This window comes from Plectropomus leopardus, chromosome 7 (assembly GCF_008729295.1).
Source record: "Plectropomus leopardus isolate mb chromosome 7, YSFRI_Pleo_2.0, whole genome shotgun sequence".
Lineage (NCBI taxonomy): Eukaryota > Metazoa > Chordata > Actinopteri > Perciformes > Serranidae > Plectropomus > Plectropomus leopardus.
The window spans coordinates 10,060,951-10,079,786 of NC_056469.1; the positions used below are offsets into that span (position 1 = coordinate 10,060,951).

Genomic DNA, 18,836 nt, shown 5'->3' on the forward strand with positions numbered 1-18,836 from the left:
GGTGACAATGAGCCATTCAGGACCAGATGAAGCTGAAAGGTGTTTCTCCTTGAGGGAATTCTCCAATTAACACCCCAACACTGGCTTGAGCGAATCTTCAAGTTTATACATGCAGGCTTGTCTAGGTTGCTTAATGTGGTCGGTAGAATTAGATATGATGGAGACAGAATAACAAACACAGGCACAAAAACAGTGAGTGTTTTAAAAAACTGAAATCAAGACATACTTTGACAAAAAAAGCCACATTTTTAATGTTTTAGGCCATAACATTGGATCGTAAAAACATTTAGAAATATGATGTGTTTTCTACAAGGTTTTGTTTGATGCTATTAACTTAAACTACAACAGTTGAGCTCAAATGTCTCACAGTTTGCTCTTTCATTGCTGGTTAAAGTATTTTACATTTTTTGGCTTCCCGCTAAGCTAACAAATGCCTCATTGTTGACTTTTCAAGACACAACTCAAAATAACTAAATGTAAGCTGTGACAGCGTCAGCACAGTGAGCCACCCTGTTAATCTGACTTTACATCGCACTGAACAGAATGACTTTTTCATTAATGCCCATCATGTGAATGCAACAGAAGGACGGTGACACAAAGACGCAGGTTCATCACTAATGCTGACGACTTGATGTCCTATAGGTGTTTTTTTCAAAGATCTGTGATGCATTGTTTTTTTTTACACATATTTTCCAACACAGAAACGTGTCACATATAACACATTGTTATTAGAAACAGATGTTGATTTTATCGTTGGTGTCTGAGGCTTCTTTCACAACGTCGACACAGTGTCATATGCGCTGGGATACCAGGACACATTTGCATGACATACACACCTGTCCCCCACAATCCAACACGCTGCTGTACACAATACGCAAGTAAAACTCGGGAGAGTAATGTTTCATTACATGATGAACAGAAGGTGAAAGCAAGGGAGGGGAGCCGGCAAGGCACACAGATGCATAACTTAAGTAAAAGCCATCCAAACCCATATTTGTTTACAGATTTGTTTAATAAGGAAAAAATATATGCAAACAAATGAATTTGCCTGTGGTTGTAACTGTGTATTAAGATCATCACTTACAAGGCCAGGTCTCCTCTAGCCCTCTACAGTAGCCATCCATCATGCATTATTAAGGAAAATAGAATCTGCATAAAGCAGCAACAATGCCTTGAAGAAGTTTATTTATTTATTTGTTTTATCTGCTTAGGCACTAAGCAGCAGATCCAAGTACTCAGTCGCTGTTAGCTAATTACAAAGCATTTGATCGCTATGCCCCCAAGACGTGCAATTACAACCTTGGTTGGAAATTAGGGAAATATTTCACAATTTAAAATAGTGGGATGAAGATGCTCTGGCAAAGCTAATGGCGACATCTCACCTGTGTGTGTGTGTGTGTAATATAGTTTCTGGTAGTGAACAGGACAGGAGGCTGATTTAACAAAGCCATTGCCCTGCAACCACAGCTGACCTCGCCGAAGGGAGATAGCAAAGAAAGAAGGAAATATACCATTTCCCAAAGCTGCTCCAGTCACGGCATACTTGCAGCATTTTAACTAGAAAGAAAGTTCTAGCAGAGGGGTAATTTAGCAAAGTCGTGGCGCTCAGAGGTACCTGTAGCTCAAGTTCTGCTGCAGTGCTATCTATGCCGAGATCACACAAGCGCCGCCACTTCTTTCTGGCATATCTCTCCGCAGATCGCACAAGGAAGACAATTGTCATTACCATTTTATTAAAATGTGTCCTATCAGCAACATTTTCCCCTCACATATCTAACCTCCTTTTTTCATTCTTTTTTCCCCCCTCTAATTCTAATCATCATTCCCCTCCATCACTTGCTGGGTCTAATTCCCTCTCTTCCTTCGTTTGCAAAGGACCTCTGCTTTCATCCTTGAGAAGGGCTTTAATTTGAAGTGCGACGCTGAATAAAGAAGGGAAGACGGAGAGCGAGAGAGAGTGATATGGAAAGACAGAGCAGCAGTGGAGACGTTCGGGTGTCAATCAATCCGGCGCGAGGGGCTGCAAGGGCCCGTGACTAGGGTGCGTTTGATCTGTGTCTTTCAAAGGGGGAACAGCGGGAAGGGCCATCACAGATGATTTGCCTCTCGCTGCTGGCCCTGGTGCCACTCTGACAGAGAGCAATCACAAGCAGGTTAATTCAACATCTACCTTCTTAATCTTTTTTTCCCCTGTCTCTTTCTTTTGGTCTCGTTCTGTCTACTTAGATGAAACACTGCTCTTTCCGCTACCACCCCCACCTCCCTTTCCCCTCTTTTGAAAGAGAGCGAGATCACAAGTGTACTTTCAATGCCTTTTCAAACCACCTATAGTTTGATTGCTTGGGTCTTAATCAGGTGAAGAGTTGTTGATTTTCCACAGTCCCACAATATAGTTTACTAACACGTCAATACAAGCAAAATTTGGAGGACAGTAATGAATAAATAAAAGCAAAGTGGCATCTAGTGTCAGAAACAACATCAGCTGCATTTTTGGAGGATTTCTTCAGCTGTCATTCTTTGGGTTCATATCTGTGTCATGGTGTGGCCAGAATACGAATTAGAACGTCATGATGACATCTTGAAAACATGCTGCTTAACTTGACTGAAAGAGGAGGATACGTTTCCTCCAGATGACTGAAAGATGACGTGTGTTCCAGACAAGATCTGACCTTCGCTCACAACACTGAAAATTGAAACCCACAATGTGCACTGCTTGCTGTAGCTGAGTGGAATTACAGTTGCCAAATTGAACATGAAGCCACAGCGTTGGCCTGGACACATACAGAGATTGTTGTTCCCATATGGCATTACAGATCACACTAAGGGGGGACAAAGAAACAAAAGCTTCACCAAAGGTCAGGTCATGCATAAGGACAAACAGAGGTGGGGGAAATTCTGGGGTGAGAGTGTAAGAAGAAGCGTAAAGGTGTGCTTTGGTTAAAGGTGAGAGGGTACGGAGAATATGAAGGCGGGAGGTGTTTTTAAGAGTAGTTGAAGGTAAAAAGGTTATGCAGGGAGGTTAGGACATGGAAGTAAAGGAGATCAAATATATTAGTTGGTCATTGAATTGGAAGAACAGACATTACACCAAGAATGGGCCTTAAAATAAACTTTTCAGAGTCAGCACAAAGACAAAACTCTGGATCCATTAAGTTTTAACAGCAAATAAACAACAGTACGACCAGATTGCAGCCCTTTTCCAGTAACGTCCCTGCCTGGCCTCTTTCCCATGGTGTTCCCCTACAACTCTACTGCTTTTATATAAGGTCAAAGGCATAACAGGATAAAGGCTGTCCTCTCTGCTCCTCTGAAGGACAAGCACTCTGCCGATTGGATTTGGTGGCCTTCAAGGACAAAGGAAGAACACTGGGATACAAAGGAACCAATAGTAGAGGAACAAGATTTCACCTGTCTCTATAGCTTGAGTGATTGGCAGGGATGGCTAGACCAGCAATCTTTGAGTGCTGCCTCTTTGTGTCTGGGCGCCCTCCATCAGCATTGAATAGCAAGACTTGATCCATTGACTAAAACACACTCAATGATTCTAGTAGATCTGACCTCTGCTGATAGATAGAGCCTGGCCAGGGTTGTGGGGGCAACTGGGTGGTTTAATTCAGTGGAATGAAATCAATTGTTGATTTGTCTGTGAGTACATACTGTATAAGTGTACGTATTTGTATGCATATTACACACTGGAATACAGAAGATGCAGAAGTTAGAAAATGGAAAGTGGTATGGCTCAAATGCTTGGAATAGCAGAAAAAAATTAGATGTGGAACATTACATGTTTCCAGCTACCCTTAAGGTGCCCATGGCAAATCACTTAAAATACAACACTTGTGATACTAGATGATAGTCTCTTATCACGATATTGATATAATATATAAAAAATATATATATAAAAATATTGAATTATTGCCCAGCCCTAGTCCCAAGTATAGTGCCAGAAACACAGATCCTACACTTCCCATCATACCTTTCAGTTGCATCTTTAGTTGGACTTTCTCCAACTGGTCTTCCAAACTCCACACCTCCATAAATTTAAAAGGTATTCTGTTAAAAAGTTGACCCAAATTGAAATAACTCAGATGACATGGAGATGACATCATGTGGCTTATTCTCTCAAACTGGAAATATCCTGCAAAGATACAGTAGAAGAAGAATTTCTTCACTTCATTGCCATTTTTTTTACACACACAAATAGGCGTTGCTCAACGGCACCTCCACAGTGCCCAGGAGGTGAACTGGCACTTCTCCAGCTATCAATCCACACTCTTTACTGACTGGTCCGAGTTGAACCAGCCACCCTCTGGTTCCCAAACCAAGTCCAAACAGATTGAGTTACTACCCCTCGTTATACAACTGCTTTTACAAGCTGATCATACTCCTCATAACTAGCAAACTGATCATGCTGTGAAAAACTGGTTGAGCATCCCTTTAACTTCAGTAGAGCTGCCAGCAGAACAAAACTATGGTGGTAGTGGACTGATGTGTATTTGTGACACTCAGGCAAGACATTGCCGTAAATAAGCCTGAAGGTCCAATAACCTTCAAACAAAGTGGTGTTTGGGACTGCCTTCAAATCACTGTTGATTCTAAATGTAGGCATATACTGTATGTTCAAGTCTTACTCAGCTTTTCTATAGGGACAGGGATTGTATTGTGTATTGTGATGTTGAGAATAGGCAATGAGGCAGAGTAGCCTCCTCAAATACAAAGTGAGCAATGAGTTACCTGCATGTAGGTAGGCGAGGTCTGGATTCTCAATATCAGGGTGATTTTCCTTCAGGTGGTTGCGGAAACTCCATGGGAGAGTTGGTGGCATAGTTACATTTGGGACAGTTGTACATCTTCACGCCCTCATGTTTGCCCGTATGGAGAATGTGCTTCCGGATGTTCTCAGCACAGTTGGATCTAAGGGAGACAAACAAAGATAAAAGGCCGCATTCCATTTGGAATAGATAGAAAAAAAAAAAGATTAAAAGATGAGAGTCATGAGGGAGAAAACATGAGATAAATGCTTGGCAACTTTCCCAAGAAAGGTTTGCTGTGCTAACATTTTATTTTGTTGCAATGACACACACACACACACACACACACACACACACACACACACACACACACACACACACACTAGAAAAAACTCAAACTGGGCTTTGGAGCTGAGGGAGCAGCCGTGTTTGGACAGACTCTCAAAGCACTCATTGCCTAAATACGCCTGTGTGAAACAAGCCCACAACCAGCAAATGACTAAAGATCGCTTTCACAAACAACCAAACCCAACTTGTTACACAAACAATATTTACATCCCAAAAATTCTTTGATATTCTGTCTTGCATATCTCTTACTCTCTTTCCTTCAGATTAAGTGTGTAATGGTGGTGCTGGGAGCAGTGGGTGATGATGCATGCTATGAGATTGCACGTGGATCTTGAGGCCTACGGAGTGCATTAGAGATATGTCTGAAGACATCTGTTATGCATTATGTATCTTTTGCAATTGTGTGAAAGGTATAGAAAGTGTGTGTATATGGTGTGTTTGCGGGTCTTCAGGCTGGTCAGATAGGGCAGGCCAAGCAGTGAGCTACTGCAGGGTGTAGGATGTAATGATGTCAGCTCAGAGAGTCACACACAACCCTCTGCTGATTAATGATGCTGCCTGACCTGCTCTCAGGCTCTATCTAAACCTGCCCATGAACACACAAAACACACACACGTGTTACTGAAAACAAACATGCACGTACATACAAAACATAGACATGAATACACTTCGGTTTGCACCAAAATATAAATTAAAAATCTCTGATATGACTACGCAGGTGCAAATTTACAGACACGAATCCATAAACACGGTCCTACACACACACAAACACACACACGTGCACACATAATGCATCATGCAAGCAAGCATGTGCAGTGTAGAACACAGTTTCATACACACACAAAAACACACACCATCATGTGTTGATGGATGGGGCACTCGTGCTCAGTTTGGACCTGACATTCTCGGACAGTATAATACGCAATTACTCTCCCTTATCACCTTGGCCGGGACAATAAAGCCTCACAGTGCCATAGCTCACGCCAGCCAAGGAGAGAATTTGTTTTCACTTTTGCAGAGACACCTCTCTCCATCATGGGGCCACAGTCCAGCCTGGCTCTACTGGGGCCTCAAAAAAAAAACAACAAAAAAAAAAAAAAAAAGAGCGGGCCCTCACTAGGTTCTGTTCATACTGTATGAAATACATAAGCTGGTGAGCAATGATGGCTCTTCAGAAAACTGAACACTACAGTCAGCTGGGGGGCCACACTATCAACAAAGAAAACTCCTTTTTTTAAAAAAAGCAGTAATCCACAGCTATGATGAAATGTCTGTTTTACCTGATGAATATAAACATATAACAACATATAATTTAAAAAACATCTACTTTATGACAGCTTTTACATTTGGGTTGTCACAGAGAGGTGGTTCCTGGCTCACAGGAAGTGATACATTTGGATTTCTGGCTTATTCAAAATTAATACTTAATTAATACTACTATACTACTTGTACTTTGATTCATAAGTAACAAGCAGTATAAAAACACTAGGCTTAAAAACTAGATTTTAAAAAAAGGAGCCACCAATGAGAAACCTTAACTAAGGCGTGACATGAAAAGTATATATTCAAGGGGTATTGTAGGGTTACATAAATGTCAAGTGTAAAGAAAGAATATAAAAGAGCTTTAATAATTTTAAAAATTGGAATGGAATCAGATTTATATTGAATGATGTGAAGTGCATATATATCTACATAACCTTTAATATTTACACATATTCTCAGTCATTTCTCCAGCAGATCGGCACCAACTAGTGTCATGACTTTATCAGCCATCACAAGTAAAACTTTAACAGGTTAACACACAAATCACGGCCACATCTGTTGACTGCTCTTCTGCTTAATGAAAAAAAGACAGCCATAAGAACTTAAACTGTCACAAATTACCGCAAATCATGCAGCTAAAAAAATGCTTTTTTTTTACTAAAAGTGAACTGATTTCTTATTCGAAAAGTGGGAGCATAAATAGATAAAATTTGAAGCGGAGCTAAAAGGTTCTAAAGAGAGCGCGGGTGGATTCCTAGGGGGGCCATGCTATCTCTCAGATATGGTAATGGCGTAATTGTCATATTAAAACAACACAACGTGCATTTAGGAGTCAGCAGGTGTCACAGTTAGTGAAAGCCCACACCAGCCCTCCTACTATACACTGTATTAATTAGTCCCAACACTGTTTCAACTTCCTCCCCCATCCATGCACTCACCATGGGAATCAGCCATACTGATGCTCAACGGATACATCACCCCTTCTCTGCCTTTTTCTGTCTCTCCCTCTCTCGCCCCTTTATTTTAGCCATTTCCATATTCCTCCTCCCAACGAGTGTATGGTAATGGGAGAGGTGTAATTGAGAGGCGCTTCGTTAAGGAGATTTAAATGTGTTTTCTTTGTGTGTGTTAAGAGTTAGGAGGGGAGGGTGGGGTGTATTTGGATCATTGGTGCTATTTGGATCTTATTCTGCCAAAGAGGCCCAGTTATCATCATTAATGTCTCCCCCCCTCCTCCCTCATCTCTCCCTTCACTTTACAAGGTCGCAAACCTCCCTGGCACTGACAGTAAGCGTGTCATCCTCAAAGCCGCCATTGCCTCAAATTGAAAGAGTATTTTAACAGGTAGATTGAAACATGAATGCTGCAGCATTCAATAAACAATAATAGCCCCAGAAGGATGGTAACGTGGCAGGAGTCAGAGGCTACATATCAATTAGACCGCTTAAGATGCCACTGTGACTTTAATGAGAAAAAAAAATCCTCATTGTGAACAATAGAAATGATCCCTTAAACACTGAAGTAAAGAAGTTTTGCGGCTTGCATAAATAGCTGGAGAATAGTCAAATAGACACCGTTAATTGACAGCCAAGGACTCCCAGTGCAATATCATTAGAATATTTTTACCACTACTCCCCAACTATAATTATCCCCCTCTATTATCTATCTCTGTCTGAATAGGAGATGAGTGGCATTTGATAGATCATTCACTCCCTGCTCATTTACATGCATTTGAGGAGCAGCCTTGATGGAGATCACATTGTATCAAGTGGGAACCATAGATGTCACCCAAAACATTTAATATGGATATTTTAATAATGCAAAATCAGATGTATACCTGTAAAACAGATATAAATATTTCTGTGAGCAAAAAACTGTCAATCACACTGCGGCTCTGCCTCAGACCTAAATATCTCTGTACAACTGCACCATATCTGTTTCATCATCGTATATGGAAAGGTCAAACGTGCTAACTCATCTAGTCGCTCCTTATCGTGGTTGGGCCACCAGGGCTTTAAACATGTATTCAGAGTGTAAAAGCAGAGCGGAGGCGAGGGCCCTCGCGGCTGTCTGAGGCCCCCGCATTCAATTCCTCATCCTCGCATTAGCAAGCCAGCAGGGCGTTTCCCCAATCCCCTCCTCCTCCTCCCACCTTGCCCCCCTCCCCTCTCTGCCCTCTGGACCTCTAAGAACCCCAGGGGCCCACCAAAATGTTAATTGGGCTTCTAATTTACTGTTTCATTTGCCACTATCTGTAATGATCATTAAGTATTAGTGCAGGAACAATGGGGCCAGGAACATTTGGCTCGTTCTTTGTACAATATCTCTGATACTGGGGTTAGGATACTGTAGTGATTTGACATGGGATCTCAAGAAAAAAAAACTCAACCAATTTACATGGTAACCTTTTTTGACTTACAGCTTTTGACCCAATATGTTTAATGATACATTTGAACAGAAATCAACAAATGCTTGCAAGATGCCGTCTTCATCGTACAGTCATACATTTTCCTAGTTCTGAGTTTGGTGTCCTATGAGGTACAACATTTCTGTCATAGCAAAAATGGAATTCTGAGCAAAACAACAAATTCTTGCAGTATTCAAATTTAAAATAAACTATCAGCACTGACAGTCTAACGACACTAAGAGCCTAGAGCCATGCTAGTGGCTCTGTTAGAACGTACTTGGGCATAGTGGTGCTTTTAATCTCAGCATGTTAACATGCTAATGATGACAATGATGTGTAGCAGGTATGTTGTTCACAGTGTTCACCATACAGAGTGTAGGGCCGATAGAAGTTGCATTTGTTTTGCACGTATTTGGGCATACACTGTTTGACCTTATGATAGTGCTAGATGGACAGTCAGGGGATGACCAAAGTCAGCAGTGCTCATCCTCTGGAAACCACAAATATCTGCAGAGAGTTTAGTGATGAGCCATAAGTTAAGATATTCTACTGAATAAGTGAAAACTTGATTTTGCTGGTTTTGCAAGATGAAAGGTCAGAGGATCACCAAAGTCATTAAAATTTATCCTCTGGGTACACTGAATGCCTGTATACAATTACCACCCAAAAGGCAATGAAATGCCAGCATTGGAGGGATGCATCCAGTGGTTGTTAAGATATTTCAGTCATGACCAAAGTGGTCTGGAGCCATGCCCCTAACTTGGCTAATAAAAATATCAACCACATATTGGTCAACAAACCTGGTAACTGAACTAAAAGGAGCAAATATAATAAGACAAGATGCAGTCTTCCAAAACAATTAAAAGACAAGTAATTATTTAGGAACAAAAAGCATCTTTTGTGCATCTTAAATCAAAACATCAGTTAAAATCTCCCCCACTGGTCGATCCCTAATTGAGATACTTCATGATGACTCCAGGTACAAGGTGAGATAATCCTTTGATAATTGCAAAATAATAGCCTGACTGCAATTATTACACCTCAGCATTTCATTTTTTTTTTTTCTAAGTTGGACTGCATACAAAAGACTTATGAAATGAGTGGAGCGCTTCACTGCAGCGGAGCAGGTGTAGCAAGCTGCTGAAATGACTTTGTCACAGAGGGGAAAAAACGAATGAAGAGTACATCTAAAACCAATGATGGGTTTGAGATCATTCCCTTTCACACTCTTCTGCCACAACCTGACGAGGAAGCACAGGATGAGAGAAAGAGAGAGAGACAGAGAGAGAGAGAGAAAGAGAGAGTCAAGGGGAGACAGAGGGAGAGAGAGAGAGATAGATAGAGAGAGATGGAGATGTGCAACGCCAGCCAAAACTTTTTCAATTTCACCGACAATTTCCTGTGTAATTACTGATGTGGTATGATGGTGTTTTAATGACAGGGACCTGCCAGTGACAGTGACATTGTGTGTGTGTGAGAGAGCGAGAGTGTGCGCGTGTGTATGTGTGTTGGGGGAGATCTGGCTGGGCCTGTTGATGATGGCAGAGTGATGAGATGGAGCCATGCTGTGGAGATTAGACCTGTCTGGTCCTCACCTCTCCCACCCACCCTGCACACACACACACACGCACACACACACACACACACACACAGACACACACACACACACACACACACACACACACACACACACACACACACACGCCCTCGCACACAGCCTTGAGCATTTACGCCACCCCCCCCACCTCTCCAAACTACCCTACAATGCCACCTGCTATCTCACCATCACACTCACTCACTTATATACCCCGTGCAGACCCTCCTACCTCCCACCTATCAACCCTGATCATCAGTGCCATGGTGGCAGCCATCAGCGCCACCAACCATGGGCGGGTCAATGAGCCGGTACCTGTAGTCGCACCAGGGGCAGCGGTATGGTTTCTCCCCAGTGTGGACCCGTTTGTGCCGCGATAGGTGGGACTGTGTGGTGGAGGCGAAGTTGCAGAGCTTACATTTGAAGGGTCTTTCTCCTGTGAGGTTGAGGGGTTGAAAAGACAAGGAACAAACAATGCTGATGAGACCAAGATGCAATTGATGTCACACATATGTACAAACCCATATAGAAGGCTACAACTCATTTAGTTCGGCTGATATGTGACATCATTTTGCTTGAGTCATATATTTAAAACTGTTCATAATGTTGTACTTGATTAATTTGGACACCAGTTTATGAAAAAACAAAGTTTGCAAAAAAATATTTTGCTGACAAAACAGCAGTGTTAATTCCTTTAAAAGACACTATGACTATGTTTGTCAACGGCCTTTTTTTTTCCATGACTAAGACAAGATGATGATAAGATTGCACCAGCATCATTTAACACCAACTGTCACTACATCAGCATGCAATATTGTTAATGCAAAAAAGACTAAATTGTAGTTTGAAAAGTAAAAACTTTACATATTCTCTTTATTTTTGTTGCAAAGTGCCACTAAGTGCTGCCTGCTTCCTTTTGGCACTTATGTTAACCAGCTGGACTGTTCAGACAGCAACAGTTTTGGCGTCTGGTCTTATTTCACCATCAAGACTACACCAGCAGCACACAATGATCACAGTTTGGACCGAGAGTAACTCACTCACTTATATAAAAGTTCACAATGACAAAAACAGGGCCTGCTTCTGTACAGCTCTCAGTTTTAAAGACAGTATTGGGGTCTAAGTCTGAATTGTGTGGTTTAAAATAACTAATCAAAACAATATAATCAGATAACAAATATAAAATATCAACAATAACTAAAAAGCAGATTGACTAAATATGATAACAACAAGGACATTTAAACAAAGGTTTAGGACTAAGACTTAAAAAAATGCCGATAACACTAACACAACTCAACAAAGCACTTACTAGTTCTGAATCTATGATATAACAACATTTTCTGGGGGGAAAAAATGTTTTCCTTGTTCTTGTTTACTCTGAACAATGCAGGTACAAAGACTGCACACAAGGTAAAATGTAAAAAAAAAAACAAAAACAAAAAAAACAAACCCTTTTTATTTTGCATGTGAAATGCTGTTTGGGACTTGCTGTTTTAAAGTCGGTTAAAGATGAAGAACTGGGGGGGTTTGTGTCTATTGAAGAATTAAAATAACTTTTAACATGTTACTGCTAAAGCGTTTGAAGTTTCCACTTCGTTTAAGCTCTGTAGGCAGTTATTTGTTGGTTTGTATGTGAACATTGAAAGTAGTTAAACAGTTGATGAGTAAGGGGATGCTCACATACTGTGTTTTTTTTCTGTGACCTCAAATCCATTGGTGTCAATGTAGCTGTACAGAAGGCGCGCTCAAAAGCGGGAGCAATGTTGTTGCGCTGTGCTTTGTGCAAAGGTTTTCAAGCCCCTATGTTTCAGGGCACAACGGCTGTGCCATGAGATGAACAACATTTAGCATTTGAAACACATCAACAAGCACCACAAGTCACGTGAGGAGGAACAACCAATCACAGCCGGCATATTTCTTTCCTTTCTTCTGCAAATAGCAGCTTATCTTAACTAACGGAGGAGAAGCTCATCATTTCAGTGTAGGGGTGTTCACTGTAAATAGTTGATATGTCAGCTGGTATGTAAGAAGTGACAGTTTGTCAGCTTAAAGGTTTAAAACCAGTTAAAATCAAGTAAAGATCAGTTAAGTGTCAAAGTGTTGTTAAATATTGTGTTCTCACCTCAGGCTGTCTGTCTGTCAGCAGGATATTTAAACTTGTGAATGCGTCACCATAAAATATGATGCGTAAGATTTTGATGGAAATCCAGATGGGAAATTTCTATCATTAGAAAGATGATTAACATATTTGAAAAATTGCCAATAATCTTACAGAGATAGAGACTTAATTCTAAATTGTAAGGGCATAATTGCAGGGTAAGGGTATCAATTTAACTGAAAATCAAAGCTGCAGGACTGATGTCTGTGGGTGTAAGAGCAAGTTGGAACATTGTCCATAGCTGAGAGTTTTATGCTCTCTGGGAGTGTTGTATTTTTAATTTTTTCTTAGTCCAAATGGCAGACCAGAGTAGTGAGGGAGTATTTGACTCAACAGCTTCAGAGATGAGATTTAAAACCTGCAATTAAACCTCTCCCTGTTTTAAGGAGCTGCTTACCTAAAGAACATTTAACAAGTTTATTAACATGACATTTGATTGACTGCTGTAGAGACATTTCAGTACAGACAAGAATAGCATTAGCCACTGACTCCTTGAAAATTTTGGGCTTGAAAGTGGAAATATTTGAAGATACTAAATAATGACACAATGTTGTCTTAAGAAAAATTTGAACCACAAAAATATTGACATTAGCAGTGGCCTTTAAAAATCTTTGTCTGTCAAACTCTGACAAGCAAACACTGTCAGACAGGGTGGTCCCTTCATGTGCAGCTGCATGACAACAGATATGAATATGCAGCTAAATCAGTGGAATTGACACATGTCAACACGGGAGAGGACAGAAATTGGAGGTTTCGGGGGGAAACGGCAGAGAAAGTGAGGAGCAAACAAAATGAATTATGAAAACCTAAATGAATATTTATAACAGGATTCTTGATCCTTGGGCGCCTGCCAGACAACGGTTAAGAACAGTATTTGTTTCACTATCCCAATTTCCAAAAAAGCACTCGTTATTGACAGCCTATCTGAAAAATGCAATTTCCCTAAGCGACAGAATGACATGGTGAAATGATAACTGAAATTAAAAATCTCAGATTCAGTCAGCCATACTGGTACACATGCCTATCACTGACAGCAGCATGTCACACTGATGTGGCTCTGTGTGTGTGTGTGTGTGTGTGTGTGTGTGTGTGTGTCTGTGTGTGTGTGTGTGTGTGTGTGTGTGTGTGTGTGTGCGCGCGCGCACGTGTAAGCAAACAGTTGCTAAAACTATGTGGAAAAAAATATATTGAGGTAGTTCAGATCTTGAAGTGTCAATCACCATCCTAGATTATGAAGGTCTGCACATCAACAGTTAGTGTGTGTGCTTAGGTTAGATTTGGACATGAGTTTGGGATGCGTGTGGCGTTGCTTACCTGTGTGTTGCCGTCTGTGTTTGGTGAGGGCGTGTCTCGTGCCTCCAGCAAAACCGCACAGGTCACACAGATAAGACTTCTCTCCTATTAAGACACAATGGGAGAGAAAGAAAAGGAAGGTTAAAACATTGGGGCCTTCTAGGAAAGAGAGAAGAAAATTACAGAAGAAAAAATGGGGGGGGGGGATTGATTTAGGGTGAAGTTTTAAGGACCTGAGAGGGTAAGGCTGCGTTTTATCTCACTGATAATATATTTATTAAATAATTATTCATACACAAATTCAAATAAAAAAAGTAATATTCCAGTTTTCTAGAACTTTAGTTATATTTTTAAAGGAAAAAGGTAAAGGTAAAAGGTAAAAATTATAAAGGCTTTAGGAAGAACCACAAGTGTAAATTACCCAGAATTTCAACTGTAAACATTAATCACAGTTTGACCATAGACTGTATAAATAATGGACCTAGCCACTGTGATGTCACCCATTAGTTTGTGGACTCCCATGTTGAGGCCTTAAACATTTTGGCAGTCACCAGCTTGGTTGTTTTGGAGCCAGGCTGGCGTTGTGGAGTAGCAAGGGGTTAATGTGGCCGAAAAAAAATATCCACAGACAGCCTGTCCCTCAAAGTGGCCACACCATTAATTATGCATAACTTTAAGCCTTGATAAAATGTAAATAGAAGAGTAATATCAAATTTCACCTGCTGTACAGTTGTAATGAACGGTAAAATAAGCTATAGAGACCAAAACTGTTTTTTGTTCCCGAGGGTGAACATGTTTATTTCTGCTTTAACGTTGGACACTTTGACATGGAAGTGTATGGAGATTGACTTGCTTCTGGATCTAGCCTTGAGTGACCATTTGATGAACTGCGGTTTTTGGCATTTCAGCATCAGCCCCAGAGGGTTAATATTGAGGGCTGTTCATTTAAATTGATCTTAATAAACCAAATTAAATTAAAAGACAAATTGTTTTTACTTTGAACATGCATCAAGTGTGCTATGTATTAATCTATGTGATTCAAACTTATTATGACACACTGAAATGCAAGTGATGTCATCAATAATAAAATAAACTGCAGCTACTGCTGATTTCATTTCACATGTGAAGCATTGCAATTCTTTACATTTGTCTTATTTCAGTTGTTTTCCCTCCGTCTGCCTCAACTAAATATGGCCCAGTGTGATTAATCTGTCACCAATGCTTTTTAATTTCAAAGTTGCATCAGCATTAAACAAAAAACAAATACAATTAAAGAGTAAAATTACAAGCTAAAATATCGAGGGGTGGTAATAAGTGAAGGTTATTGAAGTTGATTTATGAAATCCTTGAATCCTTTGAGCGGGAACGACTGGAAGAAATGAGTGCCTTCACGCACAGCTAATGCTGAGGTGCCACTGAACAAGGAAGTGAGAGCTCAACAAAGACAAAGAAGAAGAAAATATTATATTAATGGATTGGGAGAAATGTGTGAAGGAAGCAGAAAGCGAGAAAAGAAAAGACAGACTGAACAGATGAGCAGCGGGTCTAGTTGGCTAACAGATGAGCCGAGCAGAAGTCACAGATCACTAGTGTATATCCATCAGAGCTCTCACAGCTAACTAATTCCTCCAATCAGATGGATCCGTGTAAATATGTCAAATGGGGGACGGGAAATTGCCAGTGTGGTTTATTGACTGTGATAAAATCTGAAAAGCACCGCTGAACATAATTACATACTTGTCAGAGCCATAAAAATTAGCTTTATTATCAATGGGATGGTTTTGTACAACTTCATTTGGGGGCGATGCCTTCCAGATGGGGAGCGTGGAGAGCTTTTTTACACTCCTCCTCTCTTCCCTGCATCTGGCTCTGTCATTAACAGCATGATGGTCTGTCTCTCTCTTTCTCTTTCTACCTCTCTTTTTCTCTGCCGCTGCACGCAGACAGTTACACACTTTTGCACACACAGCAATGTTTGTTATGAGACTCACTCAGGGAAACACATGCACGTACGTGTATAAACGCATTCATAGAATGGACGCGGATGTGCATGCAAATTCATGCACACACACATACAGAGATGCAGATATTCCCACATAGAGACACACATCAAACTGCATGTGGTGCACGAGTTATACGTTTCTACACGCCAGCACATACATTGGAAACACTGCAGGTACCGCAACATATAGACAAACGTGTACATCTTTGTGCGTCAGAGAACCCCATCGCTTAAATATTCATCTAAATGCTGATGTTGAACTCCAGCTCTCACCACACACTGCTAACACATTTGGGTGACTCTTCCAGCTGGGCCTCAGTGGTGCTCCGCTCCTCTTTTGCACAGATAGCAGCTTTCACCAAGTCCACAGAGACAAAGCAGCCTCAAGTTTCCTCTATTACACCCATTTAAAGCCACTCGACTGTGAGAAGAGTTTTAATGCAGTGCCACTTAGAGGGGAGAAAAACAGCCTTAAAAAGGTGCATTCGTTAGCCATTTCATACAGGTTCAATTTTCAATCCGGGTGCGAATGGCCTTTAAAGGAACAATGTTTTCATATAAATAAATGTCCGTTCTGCTTCTCTCACCATTTACATTTGCTGCTCTAAATACCTGATTTCAAGTGTTCCAGGAAATAATATATATATATAATATAAATAATATCCCTGGTGTGAAAATGTGCAACAGAGAGTGTATGTTTAGATTAAATGAAAAAAAAATGTTGTATTTAATTCATCAGCAGAAAAGGAAGTAAGAGGACATGCCAGTGATTGACTGGTGATCTCAGACAAGCAATCCAACAATGTGCAAACATTACTGATAATTGAAAGAAACTAAAATGGAAATCCATATTTTAAGTGTTATTTATCAATCTAGATTGTTTTACTGCGAGCTCCTGAGTGCTTGTTCACCTGAGCTAGATACATGTCAGCCAAGGAGGACGCTATTTATGTTCACATCTTGCGCTCTCACAAGCATGAGCCTCTCATCCACGAATAGATGCACTCTTCCTTCTGAGCGGTGATTCAGTTGGTGGGTGTGGTTTTGTGGAGAGAAAAAAGTTCCTATATGAACCTGCTCAGAACAAGGTCAGTGGATTATCTTCAGTAACAGGGTAATGCTTTCTGAAAAGCATTGCTGTTGAATTTTGATAGTGTATTTTTTGGCACTTTGAGAACTATGAACCTGAGCGCCATCTACAAAGGTAGTTCCATTATACTGGAGCGGAAGCAGTCATCTGTAGGATCGATATCTCCAACACCGGAGGACTCAAACCAAAACAATCTAGACTGATAAACAGCATTACAAGTAAAGAAACATTCTGAGGTGGACTGTCCCTTTAAGAATTTCTTGATATCATTCAGTATTTATCACTAAAATGAGCAAAAGTCAAGTTAGAAAAACATATCCTTCTGTATTATTTATTATGAGTTTAATGGTCAAAAGCCCACAACTGGTACATTTTAAATACAGCCAAATTCTGATTCTTGGTGCATGTAAGTGCTTGACAGAGCTGTGCGTCTGAGTTTGTCTCTTACATCCCTGTGAGAAGAGACAAAGACAAAGCAAAAAGTACAATAAATGTAATGTAACGTATCCAAAACTGTCCAAGTTAAGGTACATAGTTTTGTGTTCATGTAGGACCACTGCTCACAGAGAGAAAACCGATTTCACAGCCTTTAACACAAAAACAAACAAAAAGTCTTCTTTACTCCTGTGTCTCTAAACTCTAGAATAGTAACTAAGGATCTGGTCAGACCTTTTCTTCCTATCAGAAAAACAGCACCAGTCCCTCCTCCTCTTCTCCCCTTCTTCTCCTCCCTCCCATCTCTCATTACGCCCAACGCTACAAGACCCCACCACAGAAAAATCCATAGCCATCGATCCCTGCTACCAGCCGCGGTCGCCACAATTATTCTTGAGGAGGAAACGTTGGCGATAAATTACATGTGTGCTTTTCATCTGCTGCTCTGTGGTGGTGAGCCCTCTGAGGACCTGGGTGGGGACAGCGAGGTGGAGTAGTAGAGGAGTGACGCGCTGCTGTCAACACTAGAGGATGTGGATGGCCAAAGTACGGACCCCACAACACAACATTTTATTGACTTCACTCATTCATTTTAGTTCAATTCTTACTCTAAACTCTTAACATCAAACCCAGAAACAAATACAAGTCAAGCTTTAAGTCACAAACCATTTAGAAAGCATACATGACCCAGTGTACCTAGTCTAGTCCAGCACTGGGCACAAAAATGCCCTAAAATCTACATTTACTGTTAATGTATCTGCATTGAGAGCCCTTAAACTTTTTTTGCTTCATGAATATTGGCTCATCGCTTCTTCTCTTTTGTTCCCATGATACACCTCAACCCTCCAACCCGTACTGGAATTAAATATGCCTTATTGCGAGACAATAAAAGAACTTTGAAGTCAAAATATACAACCTCTCTTTGCATGTGTGTGTGAATATAAATATATATATATATATATTTATATATATGTATGTATGTGTGTGTGTGTGTGTGTGTGTGTGTGTGTGTGTGTGTGTGTGTTTTAAATAACCCCAGAGGCGTCTGCATGCAGCTATAATTGCCTCCCTCATTAGTTATGTTTTAGCAGGAGCGGATGGGAGGGCAATTAATTTTACCGCTTAATTTTTGACACGGAATCCGCTGCTGTATTGATGTGCTCGCCATTTTGGGTCTCATTTTTCAGGGAAATTAATTGACAAAGTGCGAAGATTTATCAGCATATCGCCAGATTAAGCGACAAACTGAAGCAATGAGGAAATCAATTGTGGCCCTGTCGCTGTGTTCAACCCTCCTCCACCCCCACCCACCCTTCCCTCCACACTCCCACCAACGCCCAAGAGCCTGGGAAAAGCTGGGTGGGTCAGATGCAGTGCACTTATTTATTTATTTGAGTCGCTCATTCATCAGCCGTTACAAATGACCCTGGTGGCTGACGACCACTGAATCCCCCCCACCCCACCACTGCCCTCCGCCCCTCTCCCTCAGACACGA

The 18,836-nt window shown here is 40.9% G+C and overlaps 1 protein-coding gene across 1 annotated transcript in view; it reads right to left on the minus strand.

Moving 5' to 3' along the window:
- The window catches only part of znf407 (zinc finger protein 407), a 164,796-nt gene that overhangs the window by 44,997 nt on the left and 100,963 nt on the right, over positions 1 to 18,836 (minus strand). The window contains 4 exon segments of the mRNA XM_042490229.1: positions 4,735 to 4,801; positions 4,803 to 4,914; positions 10,679 to 10,799; positions 13,836 to 13,919. Of these exon segments, the coding sequence (XP_042346163.1) occupies positions 4,735 to 4,801; positions 4,803 to 4,914; positions 10,679 to 10,799; positions 13,836 to 13,919 (384 nt within the window).